At 35.2% G+C, this 22,287-nt stretch overlaps 2 protein-coding genes across 4 annotated transcripts; both read left to right on the top strand.

Moving 5' to 3' along the window:
• Window positions 1-4,200: 4,200 nt before the first annotated feature.
• Window positions 4,201-4,706, top strand: LOC132152974 (small integral membrane protein 36-like). Its single transcript, XM_059562027.1, has one exon. It carries the CDS (start codon window positions 4,318-4,320, stop codon window positions 4,609-4,611), a length of 294 nt encoding a protein of 97 aa, XP_059418010.1. The 5' UTR covers window positions 4,201-4,317; the 3' UTR covers window positions 4,612-4,706.
• A 1-nt stretch (window position 4,707) lies between these two features.
• Window positions 4,708-20,947, top strand: LOC132152950 (monocyte to macrophage differentiation factor-like). 3 transcript variants are annotated; one of them, XR_009436601.1, is made up of 8 exons: window positions 4,708-4,765; window positions 12,599-12,680; window positions 12,811-12,971; window positions 14,029-14,103; window positions 14,521-14,622; window positions 16,166-16,235; window positions 18,384-18,646; window positions 20,108-20,947. XR_009436601.1 is itself a non-coding variant. In XM_059561975.1 (7 exons), exons 1-7 carry the CDS (start codon window positions 4,737-4,739, stop codon window positions 18,585-18,587), a joined length of 723 nt encoding a protein of 240 aa, XP_059417958.1. In that variant the 5' UTR covers window positions 4,708-4,736; the 3' UTR covers window positions 18,588-18,831. The 3 variants fall into 3 exon arrangements, 2 of the variants coding, with proteins under 2 accessions (XP_059417958.1, XP_059417973.1); XM_059561975.1 differs by lacking the exon at window positions 20,108-20,947 and having other exon boundaries at window positions 18,384-18,831; XM_059561990.1 differs by lacking the exons at window positions 4,708-4,765; window positions 20,108-20,947 and adding an exon at window positions 10,544-10,869 and having other exon boundaries at window positions 18,384-18,831.
• Window positions 20,948-22,287: the final 1,340 nt, after the last annotated feature.

Raw genomic sequence — 22,287 nt, 5'->3', positions numbered from 1 at the left:
ACAATAAACATGATAATCAGAACCAAAACAGATGTTTTTAGCAGGTCCAAGCTGCAATATCGCAGCTCTATTACAGAAATGGGGGCGGGGAGCAGCAGCTCATTTGCATTTAAAGAGACAGTAGGGCAAAACAGAGTGTTTCTGCTTCCACTCAAAATAGGCATCTTCAAAATGATATAATAATTGATCTGAGGGATACTTTGAGCTGAAACAGACATATTCTGGGGACACCAGAAACTAATATTACATATTGTATAAAGGGGCATAATATGTCTCCTTTAAAGTCGGTCTAATGTTAACAGACAGTGTTTAAAAAGTGCAGTCCACATGTTTACATATGCTTATTAAAGTGACTTTGAATTACCTAAAGTAGTGTGGTAAAGCAACAGTTTTTTTTTATATTTCTGCAATCTACTTTAGTTTGTGTGATTTCTTACTGACTTCCATATTAATGTTTACGCCAGGCTTAATTGTCAGCGCTTTATGCTGTCATAATTATCACATGCTTACGAGGTTGAAAGTTCAACAAATCAGTCAATGTACTACTGTGATTGTAGTTGTTAAATAAAATATCATTCATATCAAGTCATGCCTAATTTCATCGTCACATATAGGCCTGGCCTACAGAAACAAACATATATTTAACCTACCAATGTTTTGGTCATACTATACAATGATTTATAGCTTGCCTTTGTTGAAAAATACATAAAGAGCTTTAAAAAATAATTGGATTTAAATCGCAATATTGGTAAAAATAAATAAATAAAGCGCAATTAGATTATTTTCCAAAATTGTTCAGGTCACGATCCCTTTAACACAATCAGTTAAATATATTTTACCCTGTTCAGTCACAAAAACGCTGTTTTGTATGTTTTTTAAAGCCTTTTGTTTTACGGGGACACAGGAAGTGACCTCATGAACCATGTTTACATTGTATGTTGTACATCATAAACCATACACAAACACAAACAAACATCTGCAAACACTGCTCTCTGCTTCTCTTCTACAGCCATGCAGTCTCTCAGCACAGGAAAAGCACTCAAAAGAGCTCTTTTTAATTCAGGAGTTCACACAACATACAGGTAATTTGGAAATCTCTGCCAGTTCATGTTTTTGTAAACTGAACAGGGCTGCGTTTCCCGAAGGGTTGAAACCAATGGCGCTTTGATCAGCGGCTTACGATGCTCTTGGGAAACGCAGAACAGAACTTTACAAGCAAACTGTAGCTGTGCTTGTGCTTTTTCTTCCAACAAAGCTTCCAAATTATAGTTTATTGGCTCTTAATGAGTGTGAAATTAGATTAAGCTACAAAATTTCAGTCTGGCAGACCCCTGATATGAGTCTCTTTGTTTAATCATAGCAATTACCAAATGTCTTCCAACGCAAACCACAAACTGCTGCCAAAGGCATTGAGAAAGTCTGTTTTTGACCTCGGTTGATGGACTTCAGGGAAATAAAATACTTTGTAAGTGTTTCAAGACTCTTCCACACGATTCATGTCAACGTTCCTCACGCGTTGCTCTCTAGGGAGAAACAGCGTCAAGCCACAGCGTGTAGCGACGCCACATGCATTGCTAGTCAGATGTTGCAATGCACTGTTCAGTTTTAGTGATTATTGCACATATCTTACCATATCATTTCATGCTATAATAATTTTATGCTAATTAATATTTACAAAATTGCGAAATGATCCAATGTGACAGGGTCAAAACTCTCTAACCCCTAGGCCACAACTCCCCCTTTTGCAGTCTAATACAATTCCGGGAATTTCAAGAGAGGAAAGCTGTATTTGCCACCAGAGTAAATGTGCAGTGGCACAGGGACGCGGGAACAGGAATAAACGTGACAAACATCAGGAAGCAGAACTGTGGGGATTGACGTGGAAGACAGGGTGGCTTGTTTATGCATGTCAGTCAAAAATAAAGTCTGAATTCTGACGTTATCAAAACCTGATCTTGGAACAGGGAGGTAAAGCACTCGCTGTCTCTCTTTCTGGACAGCTTGGCACCACAGACAGGACAGACTCCACCCGCACCTCTGAATACACAAACTGATATAGCAAAAAACTGCTCATTCCCGCTTATTCATTACATAAATGTCTGATTCGCTGAAAAACAGCTTGTGATTTCAAAATGTAGCGGTGCCGCCGTGTCTCTGAGATTTCACTTATCATTTTGATAATGTCAGCAGAGTCAATGAAGGCAACAATCTGTTCCTCAGGCAGAGAGCCATCAGAGCTCCTCTAATTATTAACAGTCATTACTATTATTGCTCATATTAGTGTTAGTGATGTGATTAAACCTCTAGCACTTAAGTATTAAAGTATTAAAATGTCACGCTCATCCATCATCTAAAAAAATAATTTGTTTGAAATGTTTCATTTCATTAACTCATTGTACTCATTGTACGGGGAAGTCGTGCTGTGTGTGTGCACTTCGGAGGGGTTAAATCAGAGCACGAATTCTGAGTATGGGTCACCATACTTGGCCATGTGTCACTTTCACTCACTACTTTCATTGCAAATCATATAAGAGCATAATTCTGTTTTAGAAGCATAGGCACTTGTATCTGCTTCAAAATTGAAGTGGGTGAAAGTTCAGGTGTTCTTAAAGATTGAGGCCTGTATTATTCAGCCCTGAGCTCTTCTGCCCTCTGCTGCTCAGAAGAGAATTTGCACTGAATATGAACTGAATAGACCTGCTGTCATGAATGTGTGAATTATTCATATCCAGGATATACATTTCATGGGTATGTTCTAATTTGCAAATTCATGCTTTCTCTTGCTCTCTGTCATATTTAAATTCCGATTTTGCTATGCTAAAATGCCTTGCATTGCCAATGCATTTTGCACCATTTATGCCCTATTTATTTCCCCCTGGCTTCATTAGGAATGAGGGACTTTAACTGACTGATATTACTAAATTGTTTTCAACTGTGTATTTAATTTTTTTTTTAATAATTAATTTATATACATAATGATTTTTGGAGCATTTAGTTGCATTTTAGTTTATGCTGAGTTTTCCCATTTATTGACTGATTGATTGATTGGTGCATTTTAGAGTCTTCAGTTGCATTGTAGTTTAGGTTCAGTTTTTCTATTTCTATTAGTTTTTTCTTTCTTTTTTTCTTTTTTTTAGTTGAGGATGGTAACATTGTCTCCAGTGGTGGTGTGTGTGTCTCTGTTGTGCGTGTGATAGATTTAGAGTGAATGCTGCTAAAACAGATAGTTTAATCCCTCCTCACAATCAAGATTAGGATTACGCAGGAGTCCTGCACTGTGTTACACACACACACACACACAATCAGTGCATGTGTCTTAAAGTCATGAAACACAGAAAACAATAGCGACACTGCCTCATCTCCATCTAAACCAATAACTTTAACCTAGATTTCAGACTGCACTAATGTTTTGCTGGAGTTGCTAGAAAACCAATGATGAAGGCTCCATGCATTTATATATGTGCATATGCATACAGTGATTTTAGTGCATGCATGAAGAGATTTATGTACCAAATACATCCAGTTTTTTTTACTTTCTATTCATCCATGATTCCTGAAAAATAAAACATACTGTATCACATTTCCACAGAAATACGAAGCATCAAAACTGTTTTCAGCATCGATAATAATAATGTTTCTTGAGCAGCAAATCAGAATTATTTCTGAAGGATGTAACACTGAAGTCTGGAGTAATGATGCTGAAAATTCTGCTTTACATCACATAAATAAATTACATTTTTCAAAATACATTCACATCAGAAACAGTTATTTGAAATTGTAATATATTTTAAAATTTTTACTTTATTTTTGGGATCTAAACTACCCCAAACATTAGGCCCAATGTATCTACACGGAGCTACTGTAGTGTCTTTTAATGCTCCTGATTTCTTCAACCAGTCTTGTTACTGAAGAAGGTAGGTAAGATTTTTATTGTCAAGATCTTATTTTCACATATGCATTAACAACACTAATATTCAGTGTGTCGTTGTGCACAGTTTTAATTTTGTCCTTATATGCAACTCATCTGAAAATGCTTTGGCAGTACAAATGTGTTTGTGATGCCAATGAAATGCATTAAAACTAAATGAAGCTAGAGATTTAAGCCGCAAATGCTCTGGCGATACAGATGTACGATTATTAGTCATGCCAATAAACCACATTTAACTGAACTGAGAGGCAGTCAGACAGGCAGTGGAGGAGAAAGAGAGAGAGACAGAATGAGAGAGAGATTTGTGTCAGCTAATCCCTCCCAGGTCTGTATGTCCTGAGATAGACGGCTCGCCATCCAACTCAGTCCTTCACTGTCCCACCGCCACCATGAGCTTCATCGCCGATGATGTGGAGATAGACCCGGTCACCCTCAACCTCATCATCCTGATCGCCAGCTATGTCATCCTCCTCCTCGTCTTCCTCATCTCCTGCATCCTCTATGACTGCCAGGGAAAGGACCCCACCAAGGAGTACGCACCCGACCCCATGCCCAACGTCAACCCCGCTCCCATCCGGCTGGTGGTCATGCAGAATTCGCCCGCCAACGCCAGATGGGACCAGAACAAGATGGTGACCACTTACGAACCTCTGGGCACCGAGAAAAAGAGTACTTTGGTCTGACAGGCTGGAAGAAGGACTGATAACAGCTGCTCAAAGGCACACATTATCTTTTCTATCTACTGTACATACTCAAAAGTACTTTATGTCTCATTTAATAACTTATAACTTCTGTGCAAGATTGAATCATGTCGGGATCGGATTATGAGAAGAAACGGTGAGTCTTTCATATCTCTTGTTTCTTCTGCAGCATTGAGATTCAATGGAGAATGAATAGAGTCTTGTTCTGGTTCTCTGGGAAAACCAACTCTGTGAGGTTCTAAAATGGATTCTGAAATGGTCCATTCTAAAAATGGATAATTTGTCAAATTGTGCTCAGATTAAATCTGCGATTAAAAATGAACTGATTCTTCCAGGATTTAATGATTTGAACATTAAGTTTGTGGATCGTTAAAAAAAGGCAGCTGTGGTTACAAGTATTTTACTGTTAAAAATACTGTAGCAACACTTAAGGTTTTACGGGGATTGTACTTAAATTTGTGGTAAATAAATTGAATTTAGGGAATTGCAGGGAGTTTTTTTTTTTTACTGTAAATTATAAGATGATGGTTCGCATTTACTTCCAAAGTCTGTACAATTAACAGTATTTTACTGTAAAGCTACTTAAAATGTCCCCTCGTCTAAAAGGTATGTTCTCAAAATGTTCATTAACATTTTTTCGAAGTTATATAAATGTTAGGACAAAACATTCTTAAAGTAATGTGCATGGAATGTTCTTATAAATGTATTGAATTTACAGTAAAAATCGGCAGCTGTGGTTTCCAGAATTTTACTGTTAAAAATAATCTTAGGTTTTACATTTAGTTTTACTGCATTAATTTGCATTAATTCTAATTACAACAATGAAACTTGAAATTTTAATGTTCTTAAAAAAAATGTAATAAAGTCATAATTTGGGTGAAAATATAGTTAAAAGATTTTTCATAATCTCTAAATAACATTCTAATCAGAACAATTTAACCAGACATTTTAACATTAGAATTGCCTATTAATAAATACAAGTTCAAATAACTTAACAGTGAAAATAACGTTAGTAGAACACTGTAAAATCATATAAATAACAGGAAAAAACAGGACATTTTAACATTTCATTTAACATTTTTAACATTAGTAAAAAAGGTTCAAATAACGTTATATTTTGTGTGAAAAAAATTAGTAGAATTGTAAGTTCACTGGACAATTCAGCATTTTATCAAAACCTTAAAACAATGTTCCCACAATTTTTTTATAACCTAAATTTATTACCTGGTCCGTTAGTGAGGGGACTTGCCATTAGCCAATTAGCAGGTGTTTACCATTGGATTTTAAATTCTGAGACAGAGCTGATGCTTGAATGTGATGTAACAGACAATGCCATTAGTGTCCTGAGCTATAAAAGAGCAAATTCTGAGCAATTCAGAGTCTTTTTCTGTACCCCCTAGATCCATGAATCAGTTAAACAGAGGTCAGACGTTTCCGTGAAGTGTCCACAGAGCCGCTGACTGCTTTATAAACAGTTGTCCAAGACAACATACCGCATCTATTCTGAGATGACATGTCACACACATTGATCTCATTGGCCTGTGGATTAGATTATCCATCAGCAAAACCACGGCTGAAGTTTTTGTTTGGGTGTGTGTCTGCAGTATAGTGAGGGTTTAAATCACTGTTTTGTCACAGAGGTCTTGACCCCTTTAGCTGCTGAGCTTTACGTCATGCTACTTCGTATTTACTAGTTATTTTTACACTTCAGTTTCTCAGAGTGAGAAAAAAAAATACATACAGGACATTTACAGTACATTATTTATACCCTACCCGGAATGATTCTGTAAGATGAATTTAAGAGCTGCAACTCATTTTGATAACTATTTCATCTGATTGAAACTATGCATACATTATTTAAACAGAGCATCATAAAAATGCTTGGCAGCTCTCAGCGCTGATGATTAGATAACACAATCATGTCTGTGGAATCATTGTCGAACCATCATTAAGTGAAGTGAAGTGAGTGAAGTGACATTCAGCCAAGTATGGTGACCCATACTCAGAATTTGTGCTCTGCATTTAACCCATCCGAAATGCACACACACAGAGCAGTGAACACACACACACACACTGTGAGCACACACCCGGAGCAGTGGGCAGCCATTTATGCTGCGGCGCCCGGGGAGCAGTTGGGGGTTCGATGCCTTGCTCAAGGGCACCTAAGTCGTGGTATTGAAGGTGGAGAGAGAACTGTACATGCACTCCCCCCACCCACAATTCCTGCCGGCCCGGGACTCGAACTCACAACCTTTCGATTGGGAGTCCGACTCTCTAACCATTAGGCCACGACTTCCCCCTATTAACACACACTCTCCATCTGTTTCAAAGGTTGAGTGACTCATGGTAAATATTTAACATAAAGATAACAGAAGATAGCGCTGTGTCACACTTACACACGCACGAAGAGACACATATACTTTCAGTTTCATTTCCATTATGAAAATTACTCCTCAAGCTATTTAATGGGGTCTTTAAAGGGGTCATATGATGCGATTTCAATTTTTCCTTTCTCTTTGGAGTGCTACAAGCTGTTGGTGCATAAAGAAGATCTGTAAAGATTCAAAGACTAAGTCTCAAATCCAAAGAGATATTCATTATTTTATAACATCATATGACCCCTTTAATGAAGATCCTTCTGAAATACAGTACAAAGAAACATTTAGCATTAGCTCTGTTAGCTAGAAAAGAGTTTTACTTGGTGTTAATGCAAGAGAACAACATATCTGACATCTCCACTGGGATAAACGCATCCGGGATAAATTTCCGTAACAGAAACATGGCCAGGGGTAGGGTGTTTGTCCCTGCTCTCTGGGATATTATTTCAGCTTTCTCTTCTCAGGTGGCCCATTTTGTTATGTCACCGCGGTTCCTACTCTTACAGTCCATTAAAAGAGTAATGAGAGATGTTTCCCTCTGGGAAAAACGATCTGTGTGTAATTTCATTTTCAAATCCCTCCAGACTTTTACCTTGAGACAAAGTGAAAAATGTTGTTCGTTTGGCGACCTGGATCTATGGTTGGTCTTTTTATAATAAAAACATTAGGCTAGCCTAGGTTACCGTTAGCATTTCAGTTGATCTATGATTTTAACTGGAATATTTGTACATATTTTGGGTGTGTGTTTGGGTACATGTATATTATAATATTCACCTAAGTACGTCTAATGTGATTTAGCCAAGTAGGACATTTGAATTATTGTTCCCAGATAAACAGATAATGCTGGTCCAGGAACATGCCCTACTTGATCACATTGAGTTTACAATCCTGGTACAGCCATTACACTTTTTTTGTGTGTGATGATGATCTAGATTGTCTTAAATCCATCTGGACTAGCCTCAGAAAGATCATGCCAGGCTACTGAAAGATCTATGAGCCATTACAGGTCACTTGTCTAGAGTGATTGGGAAAGGAGAAACTAATGCACAGTCGAATTTTTCTTCGTGTACAAAAAGTCTTCTCGCTGCTTCATAACATTACGGTTGAAATCACTAATGTCTCATGGACTGCTCTGACGATGTCTTCATACTTTTCTGGACTTTGACAGTGTAATTTACTTGGCAGTTAATGATACAGTCTCAAGTCTCCCGGTTTTCATACAAAATATCTTAAATTGTGTTCCGAAGACGAACGAAGCTTTTACAGGTTTGGAACGACATGGGGGTAAGTGATTAATGACAAAATTTTCATTTCGGGTTGGAGTATCCCTTTAATGTTTTCAGATTGAACAGAAGATTTGACTGTAGAGAAATACGTCATGAAAGATTACAAAAAGGAAGAGAAGGATCAGCTTTCCTGTTAGTGTCTTAGTGTAATTCCCCAGTTTATTTAGCCCTCTCAGCTTCCTCTTGCTGCACTGCACTCTCTCTAGCAACAAGAGTTTGCTGGTTTCTGAGAGCTTGGCTGCGTTGGTTTTGACTACCACACAGAGAGTGCAAATCATTGCAATATCCAAGAAGGATATTAAGGACCTTAAGGTCCTTCTAAGGACCTTATCTTGGTTATCACGCATTAATCTGAGACTGAAGCACATATTGTCAATCCGCTCTTAAAGTAGTTGGGTTGGTGCCATTTAAACTCATATTGCACTCTATCTTGTCCTGCAAATAAAAATCACAGGTCCTGTGATGGTTTTATAGGACTTATTAAAAAAACAATTTCTGCAATGTTGTTGCAGGTTTTTGGTTTGTTTTATTATTTGGTGCATGTGGTTGCATTTCTCAGTTCTATTTCTGGTGCACTGTGGGATGCAACAGCTAAACAATAACCAACCGTTCTGAGGAAGTGATTTAAGCCTCCGTCTAAATGGTGTAAAGGTCAGGAACATTTGCTAACAATCCCATTAAATCGTGAAAATGCTGTAACCTGTGTTCAAAATGTTCAAAAATGTATCCTTTTTAAAATAGATTAAAATTTAGATTTTTGTTTTTCCTCCGTTTTCTCCTGTTTTGAGGTTAGCAGGGAGGTAAGACTATGTTGTTTATTTTGCTCTTTATTTTGAGAAGGAAAGAGGTGTAATGAGATAGTTTGAGTTTGGTTTATAATTTTGGCTTTTCCCCCTCCTGAGGTAATTAGATTATTCTTTTGTTTGTCTCCTAAGTTTATGTAATTAATAAATCCTTTTCTTATTATACTTCTTGGTTTCGATGGCTTATTATATAATTTAATTAATGAAGCGGAAGATGAGACTCGGGGCATCTTATTATGGCAGGGTTAAGGTGCTCTATGATTGAAATAAATCCCCGTGTGCTTAGTTGAATTGTGCGGGTCGAAAATTGGCTGTGGTGGTGCAGCTTTTGTTGGACCTCGTAACAGCAGTTAATAGATCTTGTTACTGTCAACACTATACTGAATGAGTACCATATTTTTTTTATTCAACAAAGTATTTGAGTGGCATATAATGAGAACAATGTTTTATTCTTGCACCAATGAAAAACCAATTTGACAGTTTCTCTGAAAACAAGAAACATTCAGTAAAACTCTCAAAACAAGAACATTTCTTTTCTCAGTGATGCTTGGATGTTTTTCCTGGAAAACAAGACAAAAAGTAGGGACACACGACACAGACATCTTCTCAATTCAGTTAACAGCCTTACATAAATGTTGGGTGACATTGGTGCTGGTTTATGTAATGTTGCTTCTGGTCACAGAGTCCATAAGCCATGGTGGCTCTTCACCCAAACACGCTATTTCACATTAATATTGTGCAAGTTTGCCTTCAGCATAGTTGCAACATGCAGGTCGGGACACATTTAATGCGTAAGTGTATGTGTGTTCATACAAAGAAGAAGTGCTAGTCCAACCGGACAAATATTCCTGCATCCTGAGGGAAATCTCAGTACAAAACAGGAGCACAAGTGCACAATTACCTATACAACAACACTTTGATGGTATCAGAAAAATATCACATGCTACAGATAAGAGCAGCAGCAGTATCACCTGGTAAAACCACATACTTTGGAAATGTATGAACACATTTCCATATACCATGGTATTTACATGTATCTCCATGGTATTTGAAGTACCTCAAAGTATTGCCTATTAAATGGGTCATTAGACACCAAAGCTGTAAAAGATTACATTATGCATATACCACGGTATTTACATATTGCTCCGAGGTCATTTAAAGATTGTGCATATCCAAAAGCATGGTAGAATACATTTTTAGAAATTAGGAAATGAGTAGTGTGTTGCTCATGGCATTAGGTTTAGGTTACTGTAACACATTCGTCCTTTTCGGTGTCACTTTTGATTAGGACACGATTCAAACAGGTATTGCAACTCTCTCGCCACCATAAGCCCCGCCCTCTATTCTTGCGTCAAACAAAGCGATATCATTCCTGCTGATGATTGGTCGAACGCATCGGCCGGCTCACGCCGATCGCGCTCCCATTGGCTGAAGGACCCGTCAATCATGTGTGCCTAAAAAATGCTTAAAATGTACGACTCCGGCTTTCGATTTGACACAGAAAGAGGGATACATGCAGAGAAAGAGAGAAGGATCGGACGCGAGGTGAAATGATGCGACAAAACGGCATTTTATGAATGATTTGGGGTGTATTCGAACAGTTATGGTTCCACGGACGCGTTTCGTTTCGATCTAAGATTGATTTTTGTGAATGGAGACTTCGTCGTAGGCCATGGACATCTGAATCATTTTCATCATCTGATTGATTTACTGATCTCAGATCTGTTTATATTTGTGATTTCGCGAGATGAAGAGAGTTAATAGTTTCCAGAGGTGAGTACTAATGAGTTAACGGGTCCGACTACGTGCTGTAATGAGTATTAATGTGTTGTATGCTCTTTCTGTTATCGCTTGTTATGTGTACGTTGTTCATTAATGCAGTCTGTTCAGAAATCAGATATTGAATGGATCATGCATCTTCATGCTATATCCAGAGATCAGATCGTGCATCTTTATTGATTCTGTGCTGTTCTGAGATCAGACCGTTCACTGACATACAGACACATCCTGATGTGATGCTTTTATTTTAATGCATGATGTTTATTAATGTATTCAGTTCATGCATAGAAAGCAGGGTGTTTTTTACTGACTCTATATTCTGTATTAAGAGATCAGACTTTATTTATTTAATTTAAGTTTTTTATTGATTTTCTATTTGGAGATAAGTCCATGCATAGATTACAGATCATGTGTTTTTATTGACTGTATATTGCATAATCACAGATAAGACTATAAACTCTATTCTTGATGCAGAAATCGGACCACAACAAACAGGGATAAAGTTCATCCTGAAATATGAACATGTTTATATTTCATTCCATTTATATATTTTTTATCATTATTATTTGTTATTCTCTTGTAGCTGCAAGCTTTATTTATGAATCAGAACACACATTGAGTTAAAAGCATGCTCTGTGGTCTGATCATGCCAGTAAAACTGTTTAGAGATGAGACGTTGCATTGACATAAGATTGTCTCCATATTCTTAGACTCGTTTCTGCAGTCTGATTGTGGTTTTCTGCTCTCCAAACATCAGCAGTGTCAGAATTGGTCCGCATGGGTGTTGGGACGCAGGGAGCGGGGAATGCAGCATGGATACGGATGCGTGTGTGTTTTTAATGAGCACGCACCACTGCATCACACACCACCATGTTTGACATCACTGCTGCATCCTTGAGGAGTTTCAGACATAAACAAACAAACAAACCATCAAACACCTGAGAAAAACAGAACATGTGCATGAGTCACACTGCAGATTATGAGGCTAGTGGCCATTTACTGATGGGGTGAAAGATATGAGAGAAAAAAAAAAGTCACAGGGTGTTATCTATGCACACAAAAAAAAACATGCATATGTTAGAAAAAAAAAAAAAAAAAATATATATATATATATATATATATATATATATATATATATTAGATTCATTCAGAAGTATAAATGTCTCTTAGGGTTTAATTGAGTTTCATTTTTAATTTTTATAATGTAGAAATGTTATAGTGTGTATTTTGGAAACATTTGGATGCATTTGTTTTTCATGATAAAAAATATTTTGATTGCAAGGCTTTTGCAGATAGATTATAGATTATGTAAACATTCTTGGTCACTCACTACATAATTTGTGTCCCTCTGAAATATTGTCATAATGGTGTTTATTATAATTAATATAGTATTAATATTCACAATTAGTTTATATATTTTCATTTTCATTTTAGCTACAGTTTTAATATAGTTGTTTGTTTTATTATTTTTAAATATGAGTTTATTTGTATTATTTCGTCAGCTTTATTTTGCTTATTATTACACTTATCACTTATTACACAGCATTATTTTCATTTTTGGGAAACTAACTGGAATATTTACGTAAAGTATTATAAAACCATTTTAAATTTCAAAATAATTTTAGTTAAGGATAACAACACCTTTTCCAAACATATGTCAGATGAAAGTGGTCTGTTTTCCCCTGTGTTATTAAATATGAATGCGTGTTTTGTTGTGTTTCAGGTTTATGAACACCCGAGCAGCTGTGAACTGCCGTTACCAGCCCACATGTTACGAGCACGCAGCCAACTGCTACACCCATGCGGTAACGAACATGCATTCCTTCATCAATAGAGTTCAAGAGATCCAGCTAAGTGCTTGTCTGGAGTGTCATGTGACTCTCCTGAATGTTGGCATATGCAATGCTTATTTTCTCCTCAAACTCTGGCCTGTAGCTGCTGATTGTGCCGGCGTTCGTGGGAATGGCTCTGTTACACCGGCTGTCTGATGACCGCTGGGAGCGGATCACGGCCTGGGTGTACGGCATGGGTCTGATCGCTCTGTTCCTCGTCTCCACGGTCTTTCACATCATTTCCTGGAAAAAGAGCCACTTGAGGTTTGTTTGCCATCGCACAGCATGACGGTGAAGAACGGTGCGAGTAACAACGACGTTTAAATGCAAGACTTAATCACTTCAGTTATTGTTTCATGTGGATCACAGCTTAATGATCCATTACTTAACATTTACTCACCCTCAGCTCATCCAAGATGCAGATGAGCTTGTTTCTTCATCAGATTTGGAGAAATTTAGCTTTACATTAGTTGTTCAGCAGAGGATGCTCTGCAGTGAATGGGTGCCGTCAAACAGCTGATAAAAACATCACAATAATCCTCCACTCCAGTCCATTAGTTAATGACCCGTGAAGAGAAGAGCTGTGTGTTTGTAAGACACAAATCAATTGTTAAAACATTTTTAACTTTTAAGGCGTTACTTTCAGTCACAATATGAGTTCATAATCCATAATAACTCTTCATCCAGAGAAAAAGTCAACTCATCTGAATTGGGAGAGAAATCTGCCCAGATCAAACACTGTTTCCATCAAAAACACGGTTTCCGTCTAAATAAATATTTGGGTGGATTATGATGTGAGATGACAACCTTTTCACTGGACGAAGAGTTATTATGGACTTTATGGATTTTAGCTGGAAGCAAAAGTTTGAAGTTAAAAATGTCTTGATGGTTTTGTTTCTTATAAATGTGCAGATTTTCACTTCACAAGTCATTAACTGATGGACTGGAGTGGTGTGGATTATTGTGATGTTTTTATCAGCTGTTTAGACTCTCATTCTGACGGCACCCATTCACTGCAGAGCATCCACTGCTGAGCAAGTGATCTAACGCTCCATTTCTCCAAATCTGATGAAGAAACAAACTCATCTACTTCTTGGATGAGCTGAGGGTGAGCACATTTTCAATTAGCTATTCACTAGTTGTGCACATAAAATCTTTCATCTTTTCTTAACAGAAGTTTGTATTCTTTGGCCATTATAGTTATTCTGTAGATTCTCTATTGATCAACTTTAACATGCATCAAAATAAGATATTTCAGTGCCCATGGTACACAAACTCACAGTTCACATGAATATTGTCTCCTGTGTGTTTTATTCCTCAGGGCCATGGAGCACTGCTTCCACATGTGTGACAGAGTCGTCATATACTTCTTTATCGCTGCCTCTTATACACCATGGTATGTTTTCTTGACACACATTTATTACTTTTGCATTTAGATTTCAAAAGTTAAATACATCTAAAACAAAAACAAACTACTAGCTTCATAATTAAATGAACATGTTTTTATGTGTGTGTTTTTTTTTTAAAGATGATACTTTAGTAATACCATGTTTGGTATCAGTAATGTTTTTGGAAGAAGTTTCTTCTGCTCACATGTGCAATTTTTGGTTCCTTTCGACATCGTTCTGTGAAGTTATAGATCTGATAACACATTTTTATCCGTTTATAATCGTTATGACAGTGTTGTGATTGAAGCAGGGCAGCGTTTGGTCACTTTACTCTGCAAGTGTGAATAATTCAGTGTGTTTCAGTGCTCGCGTACAGCAGTAAAGTGAAACTTTGTGAGCACTAATGAGGGAGTGTTTTCCCGCAGGCTCAATCTCCGGGAGCTCGGGCCGCTCGCCGCTCACATGCGCTGGTTTGTGTGGCTGATGGCGGCCGCTGGGACCATCTATGTGTTCAACTACCACGAGAAGTATGTTTGACATCACCACAATGTCTGTAGATGTCAGGGGAAGCCAGATGCATGAGATCTTTATTATGCAAAATTGATAATAGAGACACAGTGTTTGATTATATGTTGTTGAATGTGCAGTTACATTGGTTGTGATTATTGATAGAGTATCCACAGTCATGTAGAGTACAGTGAGGACACGTACAGTTCAATACATTACATTTTTAAATATTAAAATTATGCATTTTATTATTTATCAATTATTATTGTTACAATTAGGAGCAAGATTGATAATCAGTATGCACAAAGTGTTTAAATTATTTATTTTTTATTTTTTGAATGTACAACTTGGCCAGTAAATAAACAAAATAGTAAATATTTAATGTTATGATTTGTAGCATTTATAAATTATTTATACAATCAAATTATTATTGTTATTATTTATATAACATCACCATCACCAACTGTTATTATTATTATTATTAGTAGTAGTATAACACCACCACCACTAACAACAACAATTATTATTATAATTTATACACAAAAACAACAACTATTATTATTATTATTATTATTATTATTATTATTACTTCTTTAACAACAACAATTATTATTATAATTTATACACAAAAACAACAACTATTATTATTATTATTATTATTATTTGTATAACACCACCACCACTAACAACAACAATTATTATTATAATTTATACACAAAAACAACAACTATTATTATTATTATTATTATTATTACTTCTTTAACAACAACAATTATTATTATAATTTATACACAAAAACAACAACTATTATTATTATTATTATTATTATTTGTATAACACCACCACCACTAACAACAACAATTATTATTATAATTTATACACAAAAACAACAACTATTATTATTATTATTATTATTATTACTTCTTTAACAACAACAATTATTATTATAATTTATACACAAAAGCAACAACTATTATTATTATTATTATTATTTGTATAACACCACCACCACTAACAACAACAATTATTAGTATAATTTATACACAAAAACAACAATTATTTTTATTATTATTATTAATATTATTTGTTTAACACCACCACCAACAACAACAACAATTTTTATTATTTTAATTTATACAACAACAACAACTATTATTATTATTTATTTAACAACAACAATTATTATTATTTATATAGAAAAAAAAACATTATTATTATTATTTATATAATAATAATAACAACAACAACAACTATTATTATTATTATTATTATATAAAATATTTACAAAATACTTTAGTGTTATTTGCAATATTGGTTTACACATCCTTCAAGAAAGTCTATAAAGAATATACAAAACTGTATACAAATATATAGTATTTTTTATTTAAAAGTTTATTGCAGATAAATAATTTCTTAAATCGTATGTGGATTCAGCACAACAGAATGGGCAATTAAACATGCACAAATTAGAGGATGAAATAAATGAACAATATTTACCTCTGTATTAATTCCCCTTGAGTGAGAGAGGTGTTTAATTGTCATGGTGTGTTTGTGTTTGTGCAGGTATAAGTTAGTGGAGCTGGCCTTCTACCTGACCATGGGCTTCTTTCCTGCGCTGGTGGTGACATCAATGGTGAGTCTACGAGCTCGTCTTAATCTGATCTATGTGCTTCTAAAGGCCAAGCGCTAATTAGCAGACCCCATAATTAACCTGACTATTTAAAGCTGCTGTGGGAGGAGTCATTACAGAGGACGGAGAAAGCCTTAACAAAAGCCTTAAAATGACTTGAGAAGTAATTCTGTATTATAGATTTGAAGAAAACTAAACGTTTAGTCACCATAATGTTTTATTGTGAAACATGAAATTTCCAACCTGTCCTTGAATGTTATTCCCCTGAAGGAAATCTGATCACCTTCACCTTTGACCCAGTTTTTGAGTCGTCAGGCTTTCACGTTAACCTGTCACACCTGAAATGTTCACTGTGCAACCGACTCGTTACACACCGGATTAGAAGTGAATTAAAACTTTATCACATGGACAATTACATGTGAATCTCCCAAAAAACTTCCAGGTCATAGTTTACCATAAAATCACATTTAAATTATTTTATTTTTTTTATTTTTTTTTAATTAATTTTTAAAAAGAAGCATTAATATTTAATGAAGTGAGATTATATAACATGTAGTAATTCTATATTTATAGATATACATGTTAGGCTAGTTTCATCACAAAATAAATTTGGGAATTTTAGTAGTGTAATAAGTGAATTAATATAATGCACTTTCCTTTCATGTAATCCCAGTCATTTTTAATGTATTGTTTATAAAAAAATATATTTTTAATTATTCTAAAATATACATTTATTTATTTTTAAAAATGGAGCTAATGAAATTAACTAGAAATAGTTAATGAGTTAATTGTTATTTTTTATTTTATTTTTTTTCTGCTGTATTCCCAACAATACTAATATTAAAAATATATTATAATGATATATTCATATATAAATTTTCATTATTACATATTTATTTTTTCTTTTGACTTCTGGATGAAATGTGAACCAGGCATAGTTTGACAGCTTGTGTGAGACTCACCCTTACATAAACAGTGTAAATACAGCACATGTGTACATCGTGTTTTGTTCAATACAGTAAAGACTTGGGTTCGGTGGAGTGAGCAAACAGAGATGCTTTCAAATTCAATCACTATTGATGACCTTTGCGTTGGGTTCGAGTCAGAAACAGCAGCCGATCGGTGTTCATTACATTCAAAATACAGCAAGTGTCTCATGTACATCATGTTTTCACACACACTGACGCCACCTTGTGGTTAGGAGCAGTAGTTACACTTACTTGAAAAAATCCAGGGGCACCAAATAAATCTCCCTGCATTCAAAACTCAACTTTACCTTTGGCTTTTGGATTATTGCAATAAAATAAACTCTGTGACCAACAAAGGTTTATAATTTTGTCTTTTCAGTGTGATGAGGTCTAACGTCCTTAATGACCTCTGTAGTCCCATTTGGACACTTGTTAGCACCTGCCTTTTTCAAGACAAGTAAGAGTTTCAGAAAAAAAAAATCACAGGGATCCATATTGCTAGTGTATTTTTATTTATAATTTTTTTTGTAGAATAAACCAATGAAAATATATTGATCTTAACCCCCAGTTTAACCCTGAACTTAACCTGTGTTAACCACAGACCCTGTTTCAGGCAATTAATCAAATAAAAGCAACAACAAAAAAACAAGAGTTGTTGAAATGTGAACTTGTCTCAGGGTGTTGGCCTCCAAAAATATTTAATTACTGCAGCACTCTATATGCAACACCATCAAAACATTGTTAAATTACCTTTTACACATCGGAAATGAAAATATAGTAGATGACACTCTTAAAAATAAAGGTCCTTTATTGTCATTGATGGTTCTATGTAGAACTTTTTATTGTAGAATAAAAAAAATTTTTTGATAATGTAAAAATGCAGATTTAACCTGAACTTAACCTGAGTTTAACCTAAACTTAACCTGAGTTTAACCTAAACTTAACCTGAGTTTAACCTAAACTTAACCTGAGTTTAACCTAAACTTAACCTGAGTTTAACTTAAACTTAACCTGAATTTAACTTAACTTTGTGGAAACAAATATGGTTATTCCATGGCATCAGTGTTCTTTTTTGGAACCTTTTAGTTTTATGGATTTTTACCTTGTTGTCAAACATGTCATAACACACCTTTATTCGCTGATTTTCATGTCAGTAACTGTGTTTGGTTGTGGTTTTGATCAGAGTAACACAGACGGGCTGTACGAGCTGGCGTTCGGAGGCGTGGTCTACTGCCTGGGTGTCGTCTTCTTCAAATCAGACGGTGTGATTCCGTTCGCTCACGCCATCTGGCACGTGTTCGTGGCTCTTGCTGCTGCCATCCATTACTACGCCATCTGGAAGTACCTGTACCGCAGTTCCTCGCTGGAGGACATCAGGGATGCTTGAGTTTCCTCCTCCATCACCAAAACATCACAACCGGACGATCCCAACACCAACGGTTACCAGTACGACCATGCAATGTTTACGGTTTTCTATCCAATTGGGATCTGTGAAGTGTGTGTGTGTGTGTGTGTGTGTCGCAGTACTGAATGCACATTTACCACAGTTGCAACTAGACAGTAATGTTTGTGTTTTTCCATTTTCATCAGTATTATGTAAATACATTCCACTAAAAGCAGATGAATTGTGATTCTTTTTTATGTTTAATGATATTTCCGTGCATTCAGTCACACACACACACACACTCAGTAGCAGTTTCTTATCATCTGTAGTGAATTACTTTACTTGTGCGACTTTCTGTATCAAATCTGCATTTTTGCATCTCAACTAACTAGGTTTTTACTTCAAACGTATGGCTAGTTGTTTTCTACAAAGCGCTGGGGGTTTTCTATCCTCCCTCCCCTGAGTTTCTGCTCTTTCAGCAGGATTTGAAAGTGTTGCACAGAGCTTTTTTTCTATGTGGCACTTTTCTAACAGAAAGAACCACTTCTCTTTGATACTCCATTTGTAGGCTGATGGCAGATAGAAACGATGTTGAATGCTTCTCTGCACAACCAGGTTTATAGGATGTTTTATCTCACTGCCTTAACCACCTTAAAGACACTTTGTGAAGTTTCTGAAAGTTGGCACAATATTTGATGGGTTTGTGATTTTAAGAAGTGTTGGCCAATGACATGTGAATGACATCCTAGAAGAACATCCTGTGTCTGTTATGATGAATCTGACAAAAACGGGTCATATTTCACCCCCAAATCTTGAAAACTTGAATTGAAAAAAAAAAAGGTTTAATCTGTAAAATTGCAATTGCATTGCAAGAAACTAAAGCATACTGTTTTTTAGGACCATTATGTTTGTTTGTATTCTTTTTTTTTTTTTTTTTGCATTGACATTCTCATGACATTTTTCTTCTCATTACTATAGAGTTTGTATTATTATATAAGTATAAAATAGATAACTACTAAAGAAATACATACATATACATATGTGTTTATACATATATAACATTTCTTTAGATGTTTATAATACCGTGATAGATTGTTATATCGATTTATTGCTGTATATATATATATGAATAATACATTTATATTTAATTTTACATATCAATTTAAAACAAATAACTTGGTAACACACATACATGCACATATAGTTTTATTCATTGTTTTAAATGTATGAATAAAATATATAAATGTATATTTAATTAATTTTATTTTAATTATATATATATATATATATATATATATATATATATATATATATATATATATATATATATATATATATATATATATATATATATATATATATATATATATATATATATATATATATATACACACCTATATATGTGTGTGTGTGTGTGTGTGAGAGAGAAAACTTGGGGCATAATGTACATAAATGTCACAATGCAATGCAATGCAATTTTTTTTGATTTGACATGAAATATGATTCTACAATGTTTTCTACAGATTAATGAGATTTACTTCGATATCGACCGTGCAATATTGGCAAACTAAACATTTCTGAACTAATGCTCTCTTTCTGCCATGATATCTCTTGCTAAACGGTGGCAGCAATCGCTCCTCATGCCATCATGCACATGACGACCTGACAGCAGCAGGATCATCTTTCATCATTCCGTGGTTTCTGTGGTGTTTCTGCAGGAGACGCTGTGACACTGTGAATGCGTTCGGCTTTGATCGCAGTTTGACTGTGCAGTTCTGTTGTAGCACTGATCTGAAAGCGATTCAGGAAACTTCGCAGCTTCTCGCTATTTAAGTGTTTTTCACACAAAGGCTGAAGCTCTTGTTTTGTAATATTTTCACTGTGGTGGTCTATGAACATGCTGCATCTTCTCGTGTTGTGTCGGAATATCCATAATCACTTGTTCATCCTGTAATTACAGACTTAAAAGTGAAAGTTTATGCTAGCACTAATACAAGTGAAAGCCTTTTTTTCTTCATGGTGTTTGATTTTTATTTTTTTTGTCCTGTTTTTGTAATTCGGTCATGCAGAGTTTGATTATGATTTGGGGATGTTTGATGAGATGTGTTAGGACTGTATGAACGGAGTCATTTTGACCACCTCTTCTCTGGGACAGACTTTTGTAAAAATCTTTCTACATCCTGTTTTAGCACATAATTCTGCACTGGCCTTCTCAAATCCAACTACAAAACCTCTTCTAACGCTTCTGATGTCCTCATCACACATCATTCTAGTGTTTCGGTGCTGGTGTTACTATAAAGACTACATGTGTCCAATAATGAACAAGTTTCTAAAGTGTTAATAAACACGAGCTGTAACTCTCATGCATGTGTGTTTGTGATGATTTCATCTGGAATATTGTGGCTCGGTCCAATGTTTCACACATGACACAATGAAGACTTTATTATTCGATGGATATAGATCTCACTTGTAAACACTGGATAAAATTAACTAAGAATTAGCACTTCTATTAATTCAATAACCTCAATGTTCTCATGCTATTGTTAACATTATATTATCTCAATGCAGTGTGTTAATGTTGTGAAATGAGAGTGAAACTGCTTATTTTGAATAGAAATTGGTAAAGAAATTTACTTTTTAGAGGCAAATGTATTAGCAAAGTAATCTAAATACAAAAAAAGTATATGTATATATATTTAAAAGTATTTTTTATATAGTAAAACATATTACATTTTATTGTTATATTGTATTTTGTTTCATGTTATTTTATTGCATTATTAACAATCCATGTATACTAATTATACATGTATAATACTAATTTATGTACTCAAATAATGTTTTGGAGTGATTTATCAGTGCATGTTATTCCTATAAGAATTTATTATTATTATTTTAATCAAAATGTAACAACATACCCTGATTTGAATAATTCCTTATTGTTTTGTTTATTAATTTTCTAAAAGCATGGAACATATAGGCTAATGTCTAGAATTCAGACAAACCAAGTTATGAAAAAAGACAATCACAGACGTTGAGAGAAAAACTGAAGTCTTTATTGGACACTAAATGTACAGAGAAACAAGGAGTCAAAAGGTGGCAGCATTCTGCTTCATTCGAGTGACACACAAGCTCAAACATCTCCAGTCTCTCTCATAGATTGTCTGCAGGTGTTGCCTTCAATACGGCGGTTTTATTTCTATTCAAGACGAGCCGTCTGAGTTTGTGTCGAATAAGGGTTGGATTTTGGGGTCAGTCTGATTGGAGCAGCGCGCGAGCCCTTTCCATGCAGGTCCGATCCGGTCCAAGTAATATAAGCTTTAATATGTGTCTGGAATCGTGTGTGGTAATTCAAGGCACTGGACTACACAGGTTCAATATGGTTATAGGTTCCTTTCAAGACTGAGGTAGTGAGATTTACCAAAGAAAGCCAATTCACAGAATCCCAGAAAACAGGGAATAGACTACTGCCAAAAATTAATTTATAAGATGATGCATATGGCCTTTAAAGTAAGGCTATGTGAAAACAAGATGATCTGCAATGTGGGCTAATCAAACTGTCCAGCTCGAGATGTTTCTGGTCTGATGCTGCTTTCACGTGCTATCGGAAATGTCTAATTTCTGAAGTTGGGTAAAAACGAATTAATCGAGTTCAGCTGCTTTTATGTCGAAAGAATATAATGGATTATTATGTTTAAGAAAATCT

The sequence above is a fragment of the Carassius carassius genome, chromosome 1 (assembly GCF_963082965.1).
Source record: "Carassius carassius chromosome 1, fCarCar2.1, whole genome shotgun sequence".
NCBI lineage: Eukaryota > Metazoa > Chordata > Actinopteri > Cypriniformes > Cyprinidae > Carassius > Carassius carassius.
This window is presented reverse-complemented; position numbering and strand designations above follow the sequence as displayed.

Excerpts from the sequence above, each read along its gene's own strand:
- LOC132152950 (XM_059561975.1), top strand. The coding sequence starts at position 4,737 with ATGTCGGGATCGGATTATGAGAAGAAACG. Across the intron at positions 12,681-12,810 it reads CCAACTGCTACACCCATGCG|CTGCTGATTGTGCCGGCGTT; the intron begins GTAACGAACATG and ends TCTGGCCTGTAG. Across the intron at positions 16,236-18,383 it reads CGCTGGTGGTGACATCAATG|AGTAACACAGACGGGCTGTA; the intron begins GTGAGTCTACGA and ends GGTTTTGATCAG.
- LOC132152974 (XM_059562027.1), top strand. The coding sequence starts at position 4,318 with ATGAGCTTCATCGCCGATGATGTGGAGATAGACCCGGTCACCCTCAAC.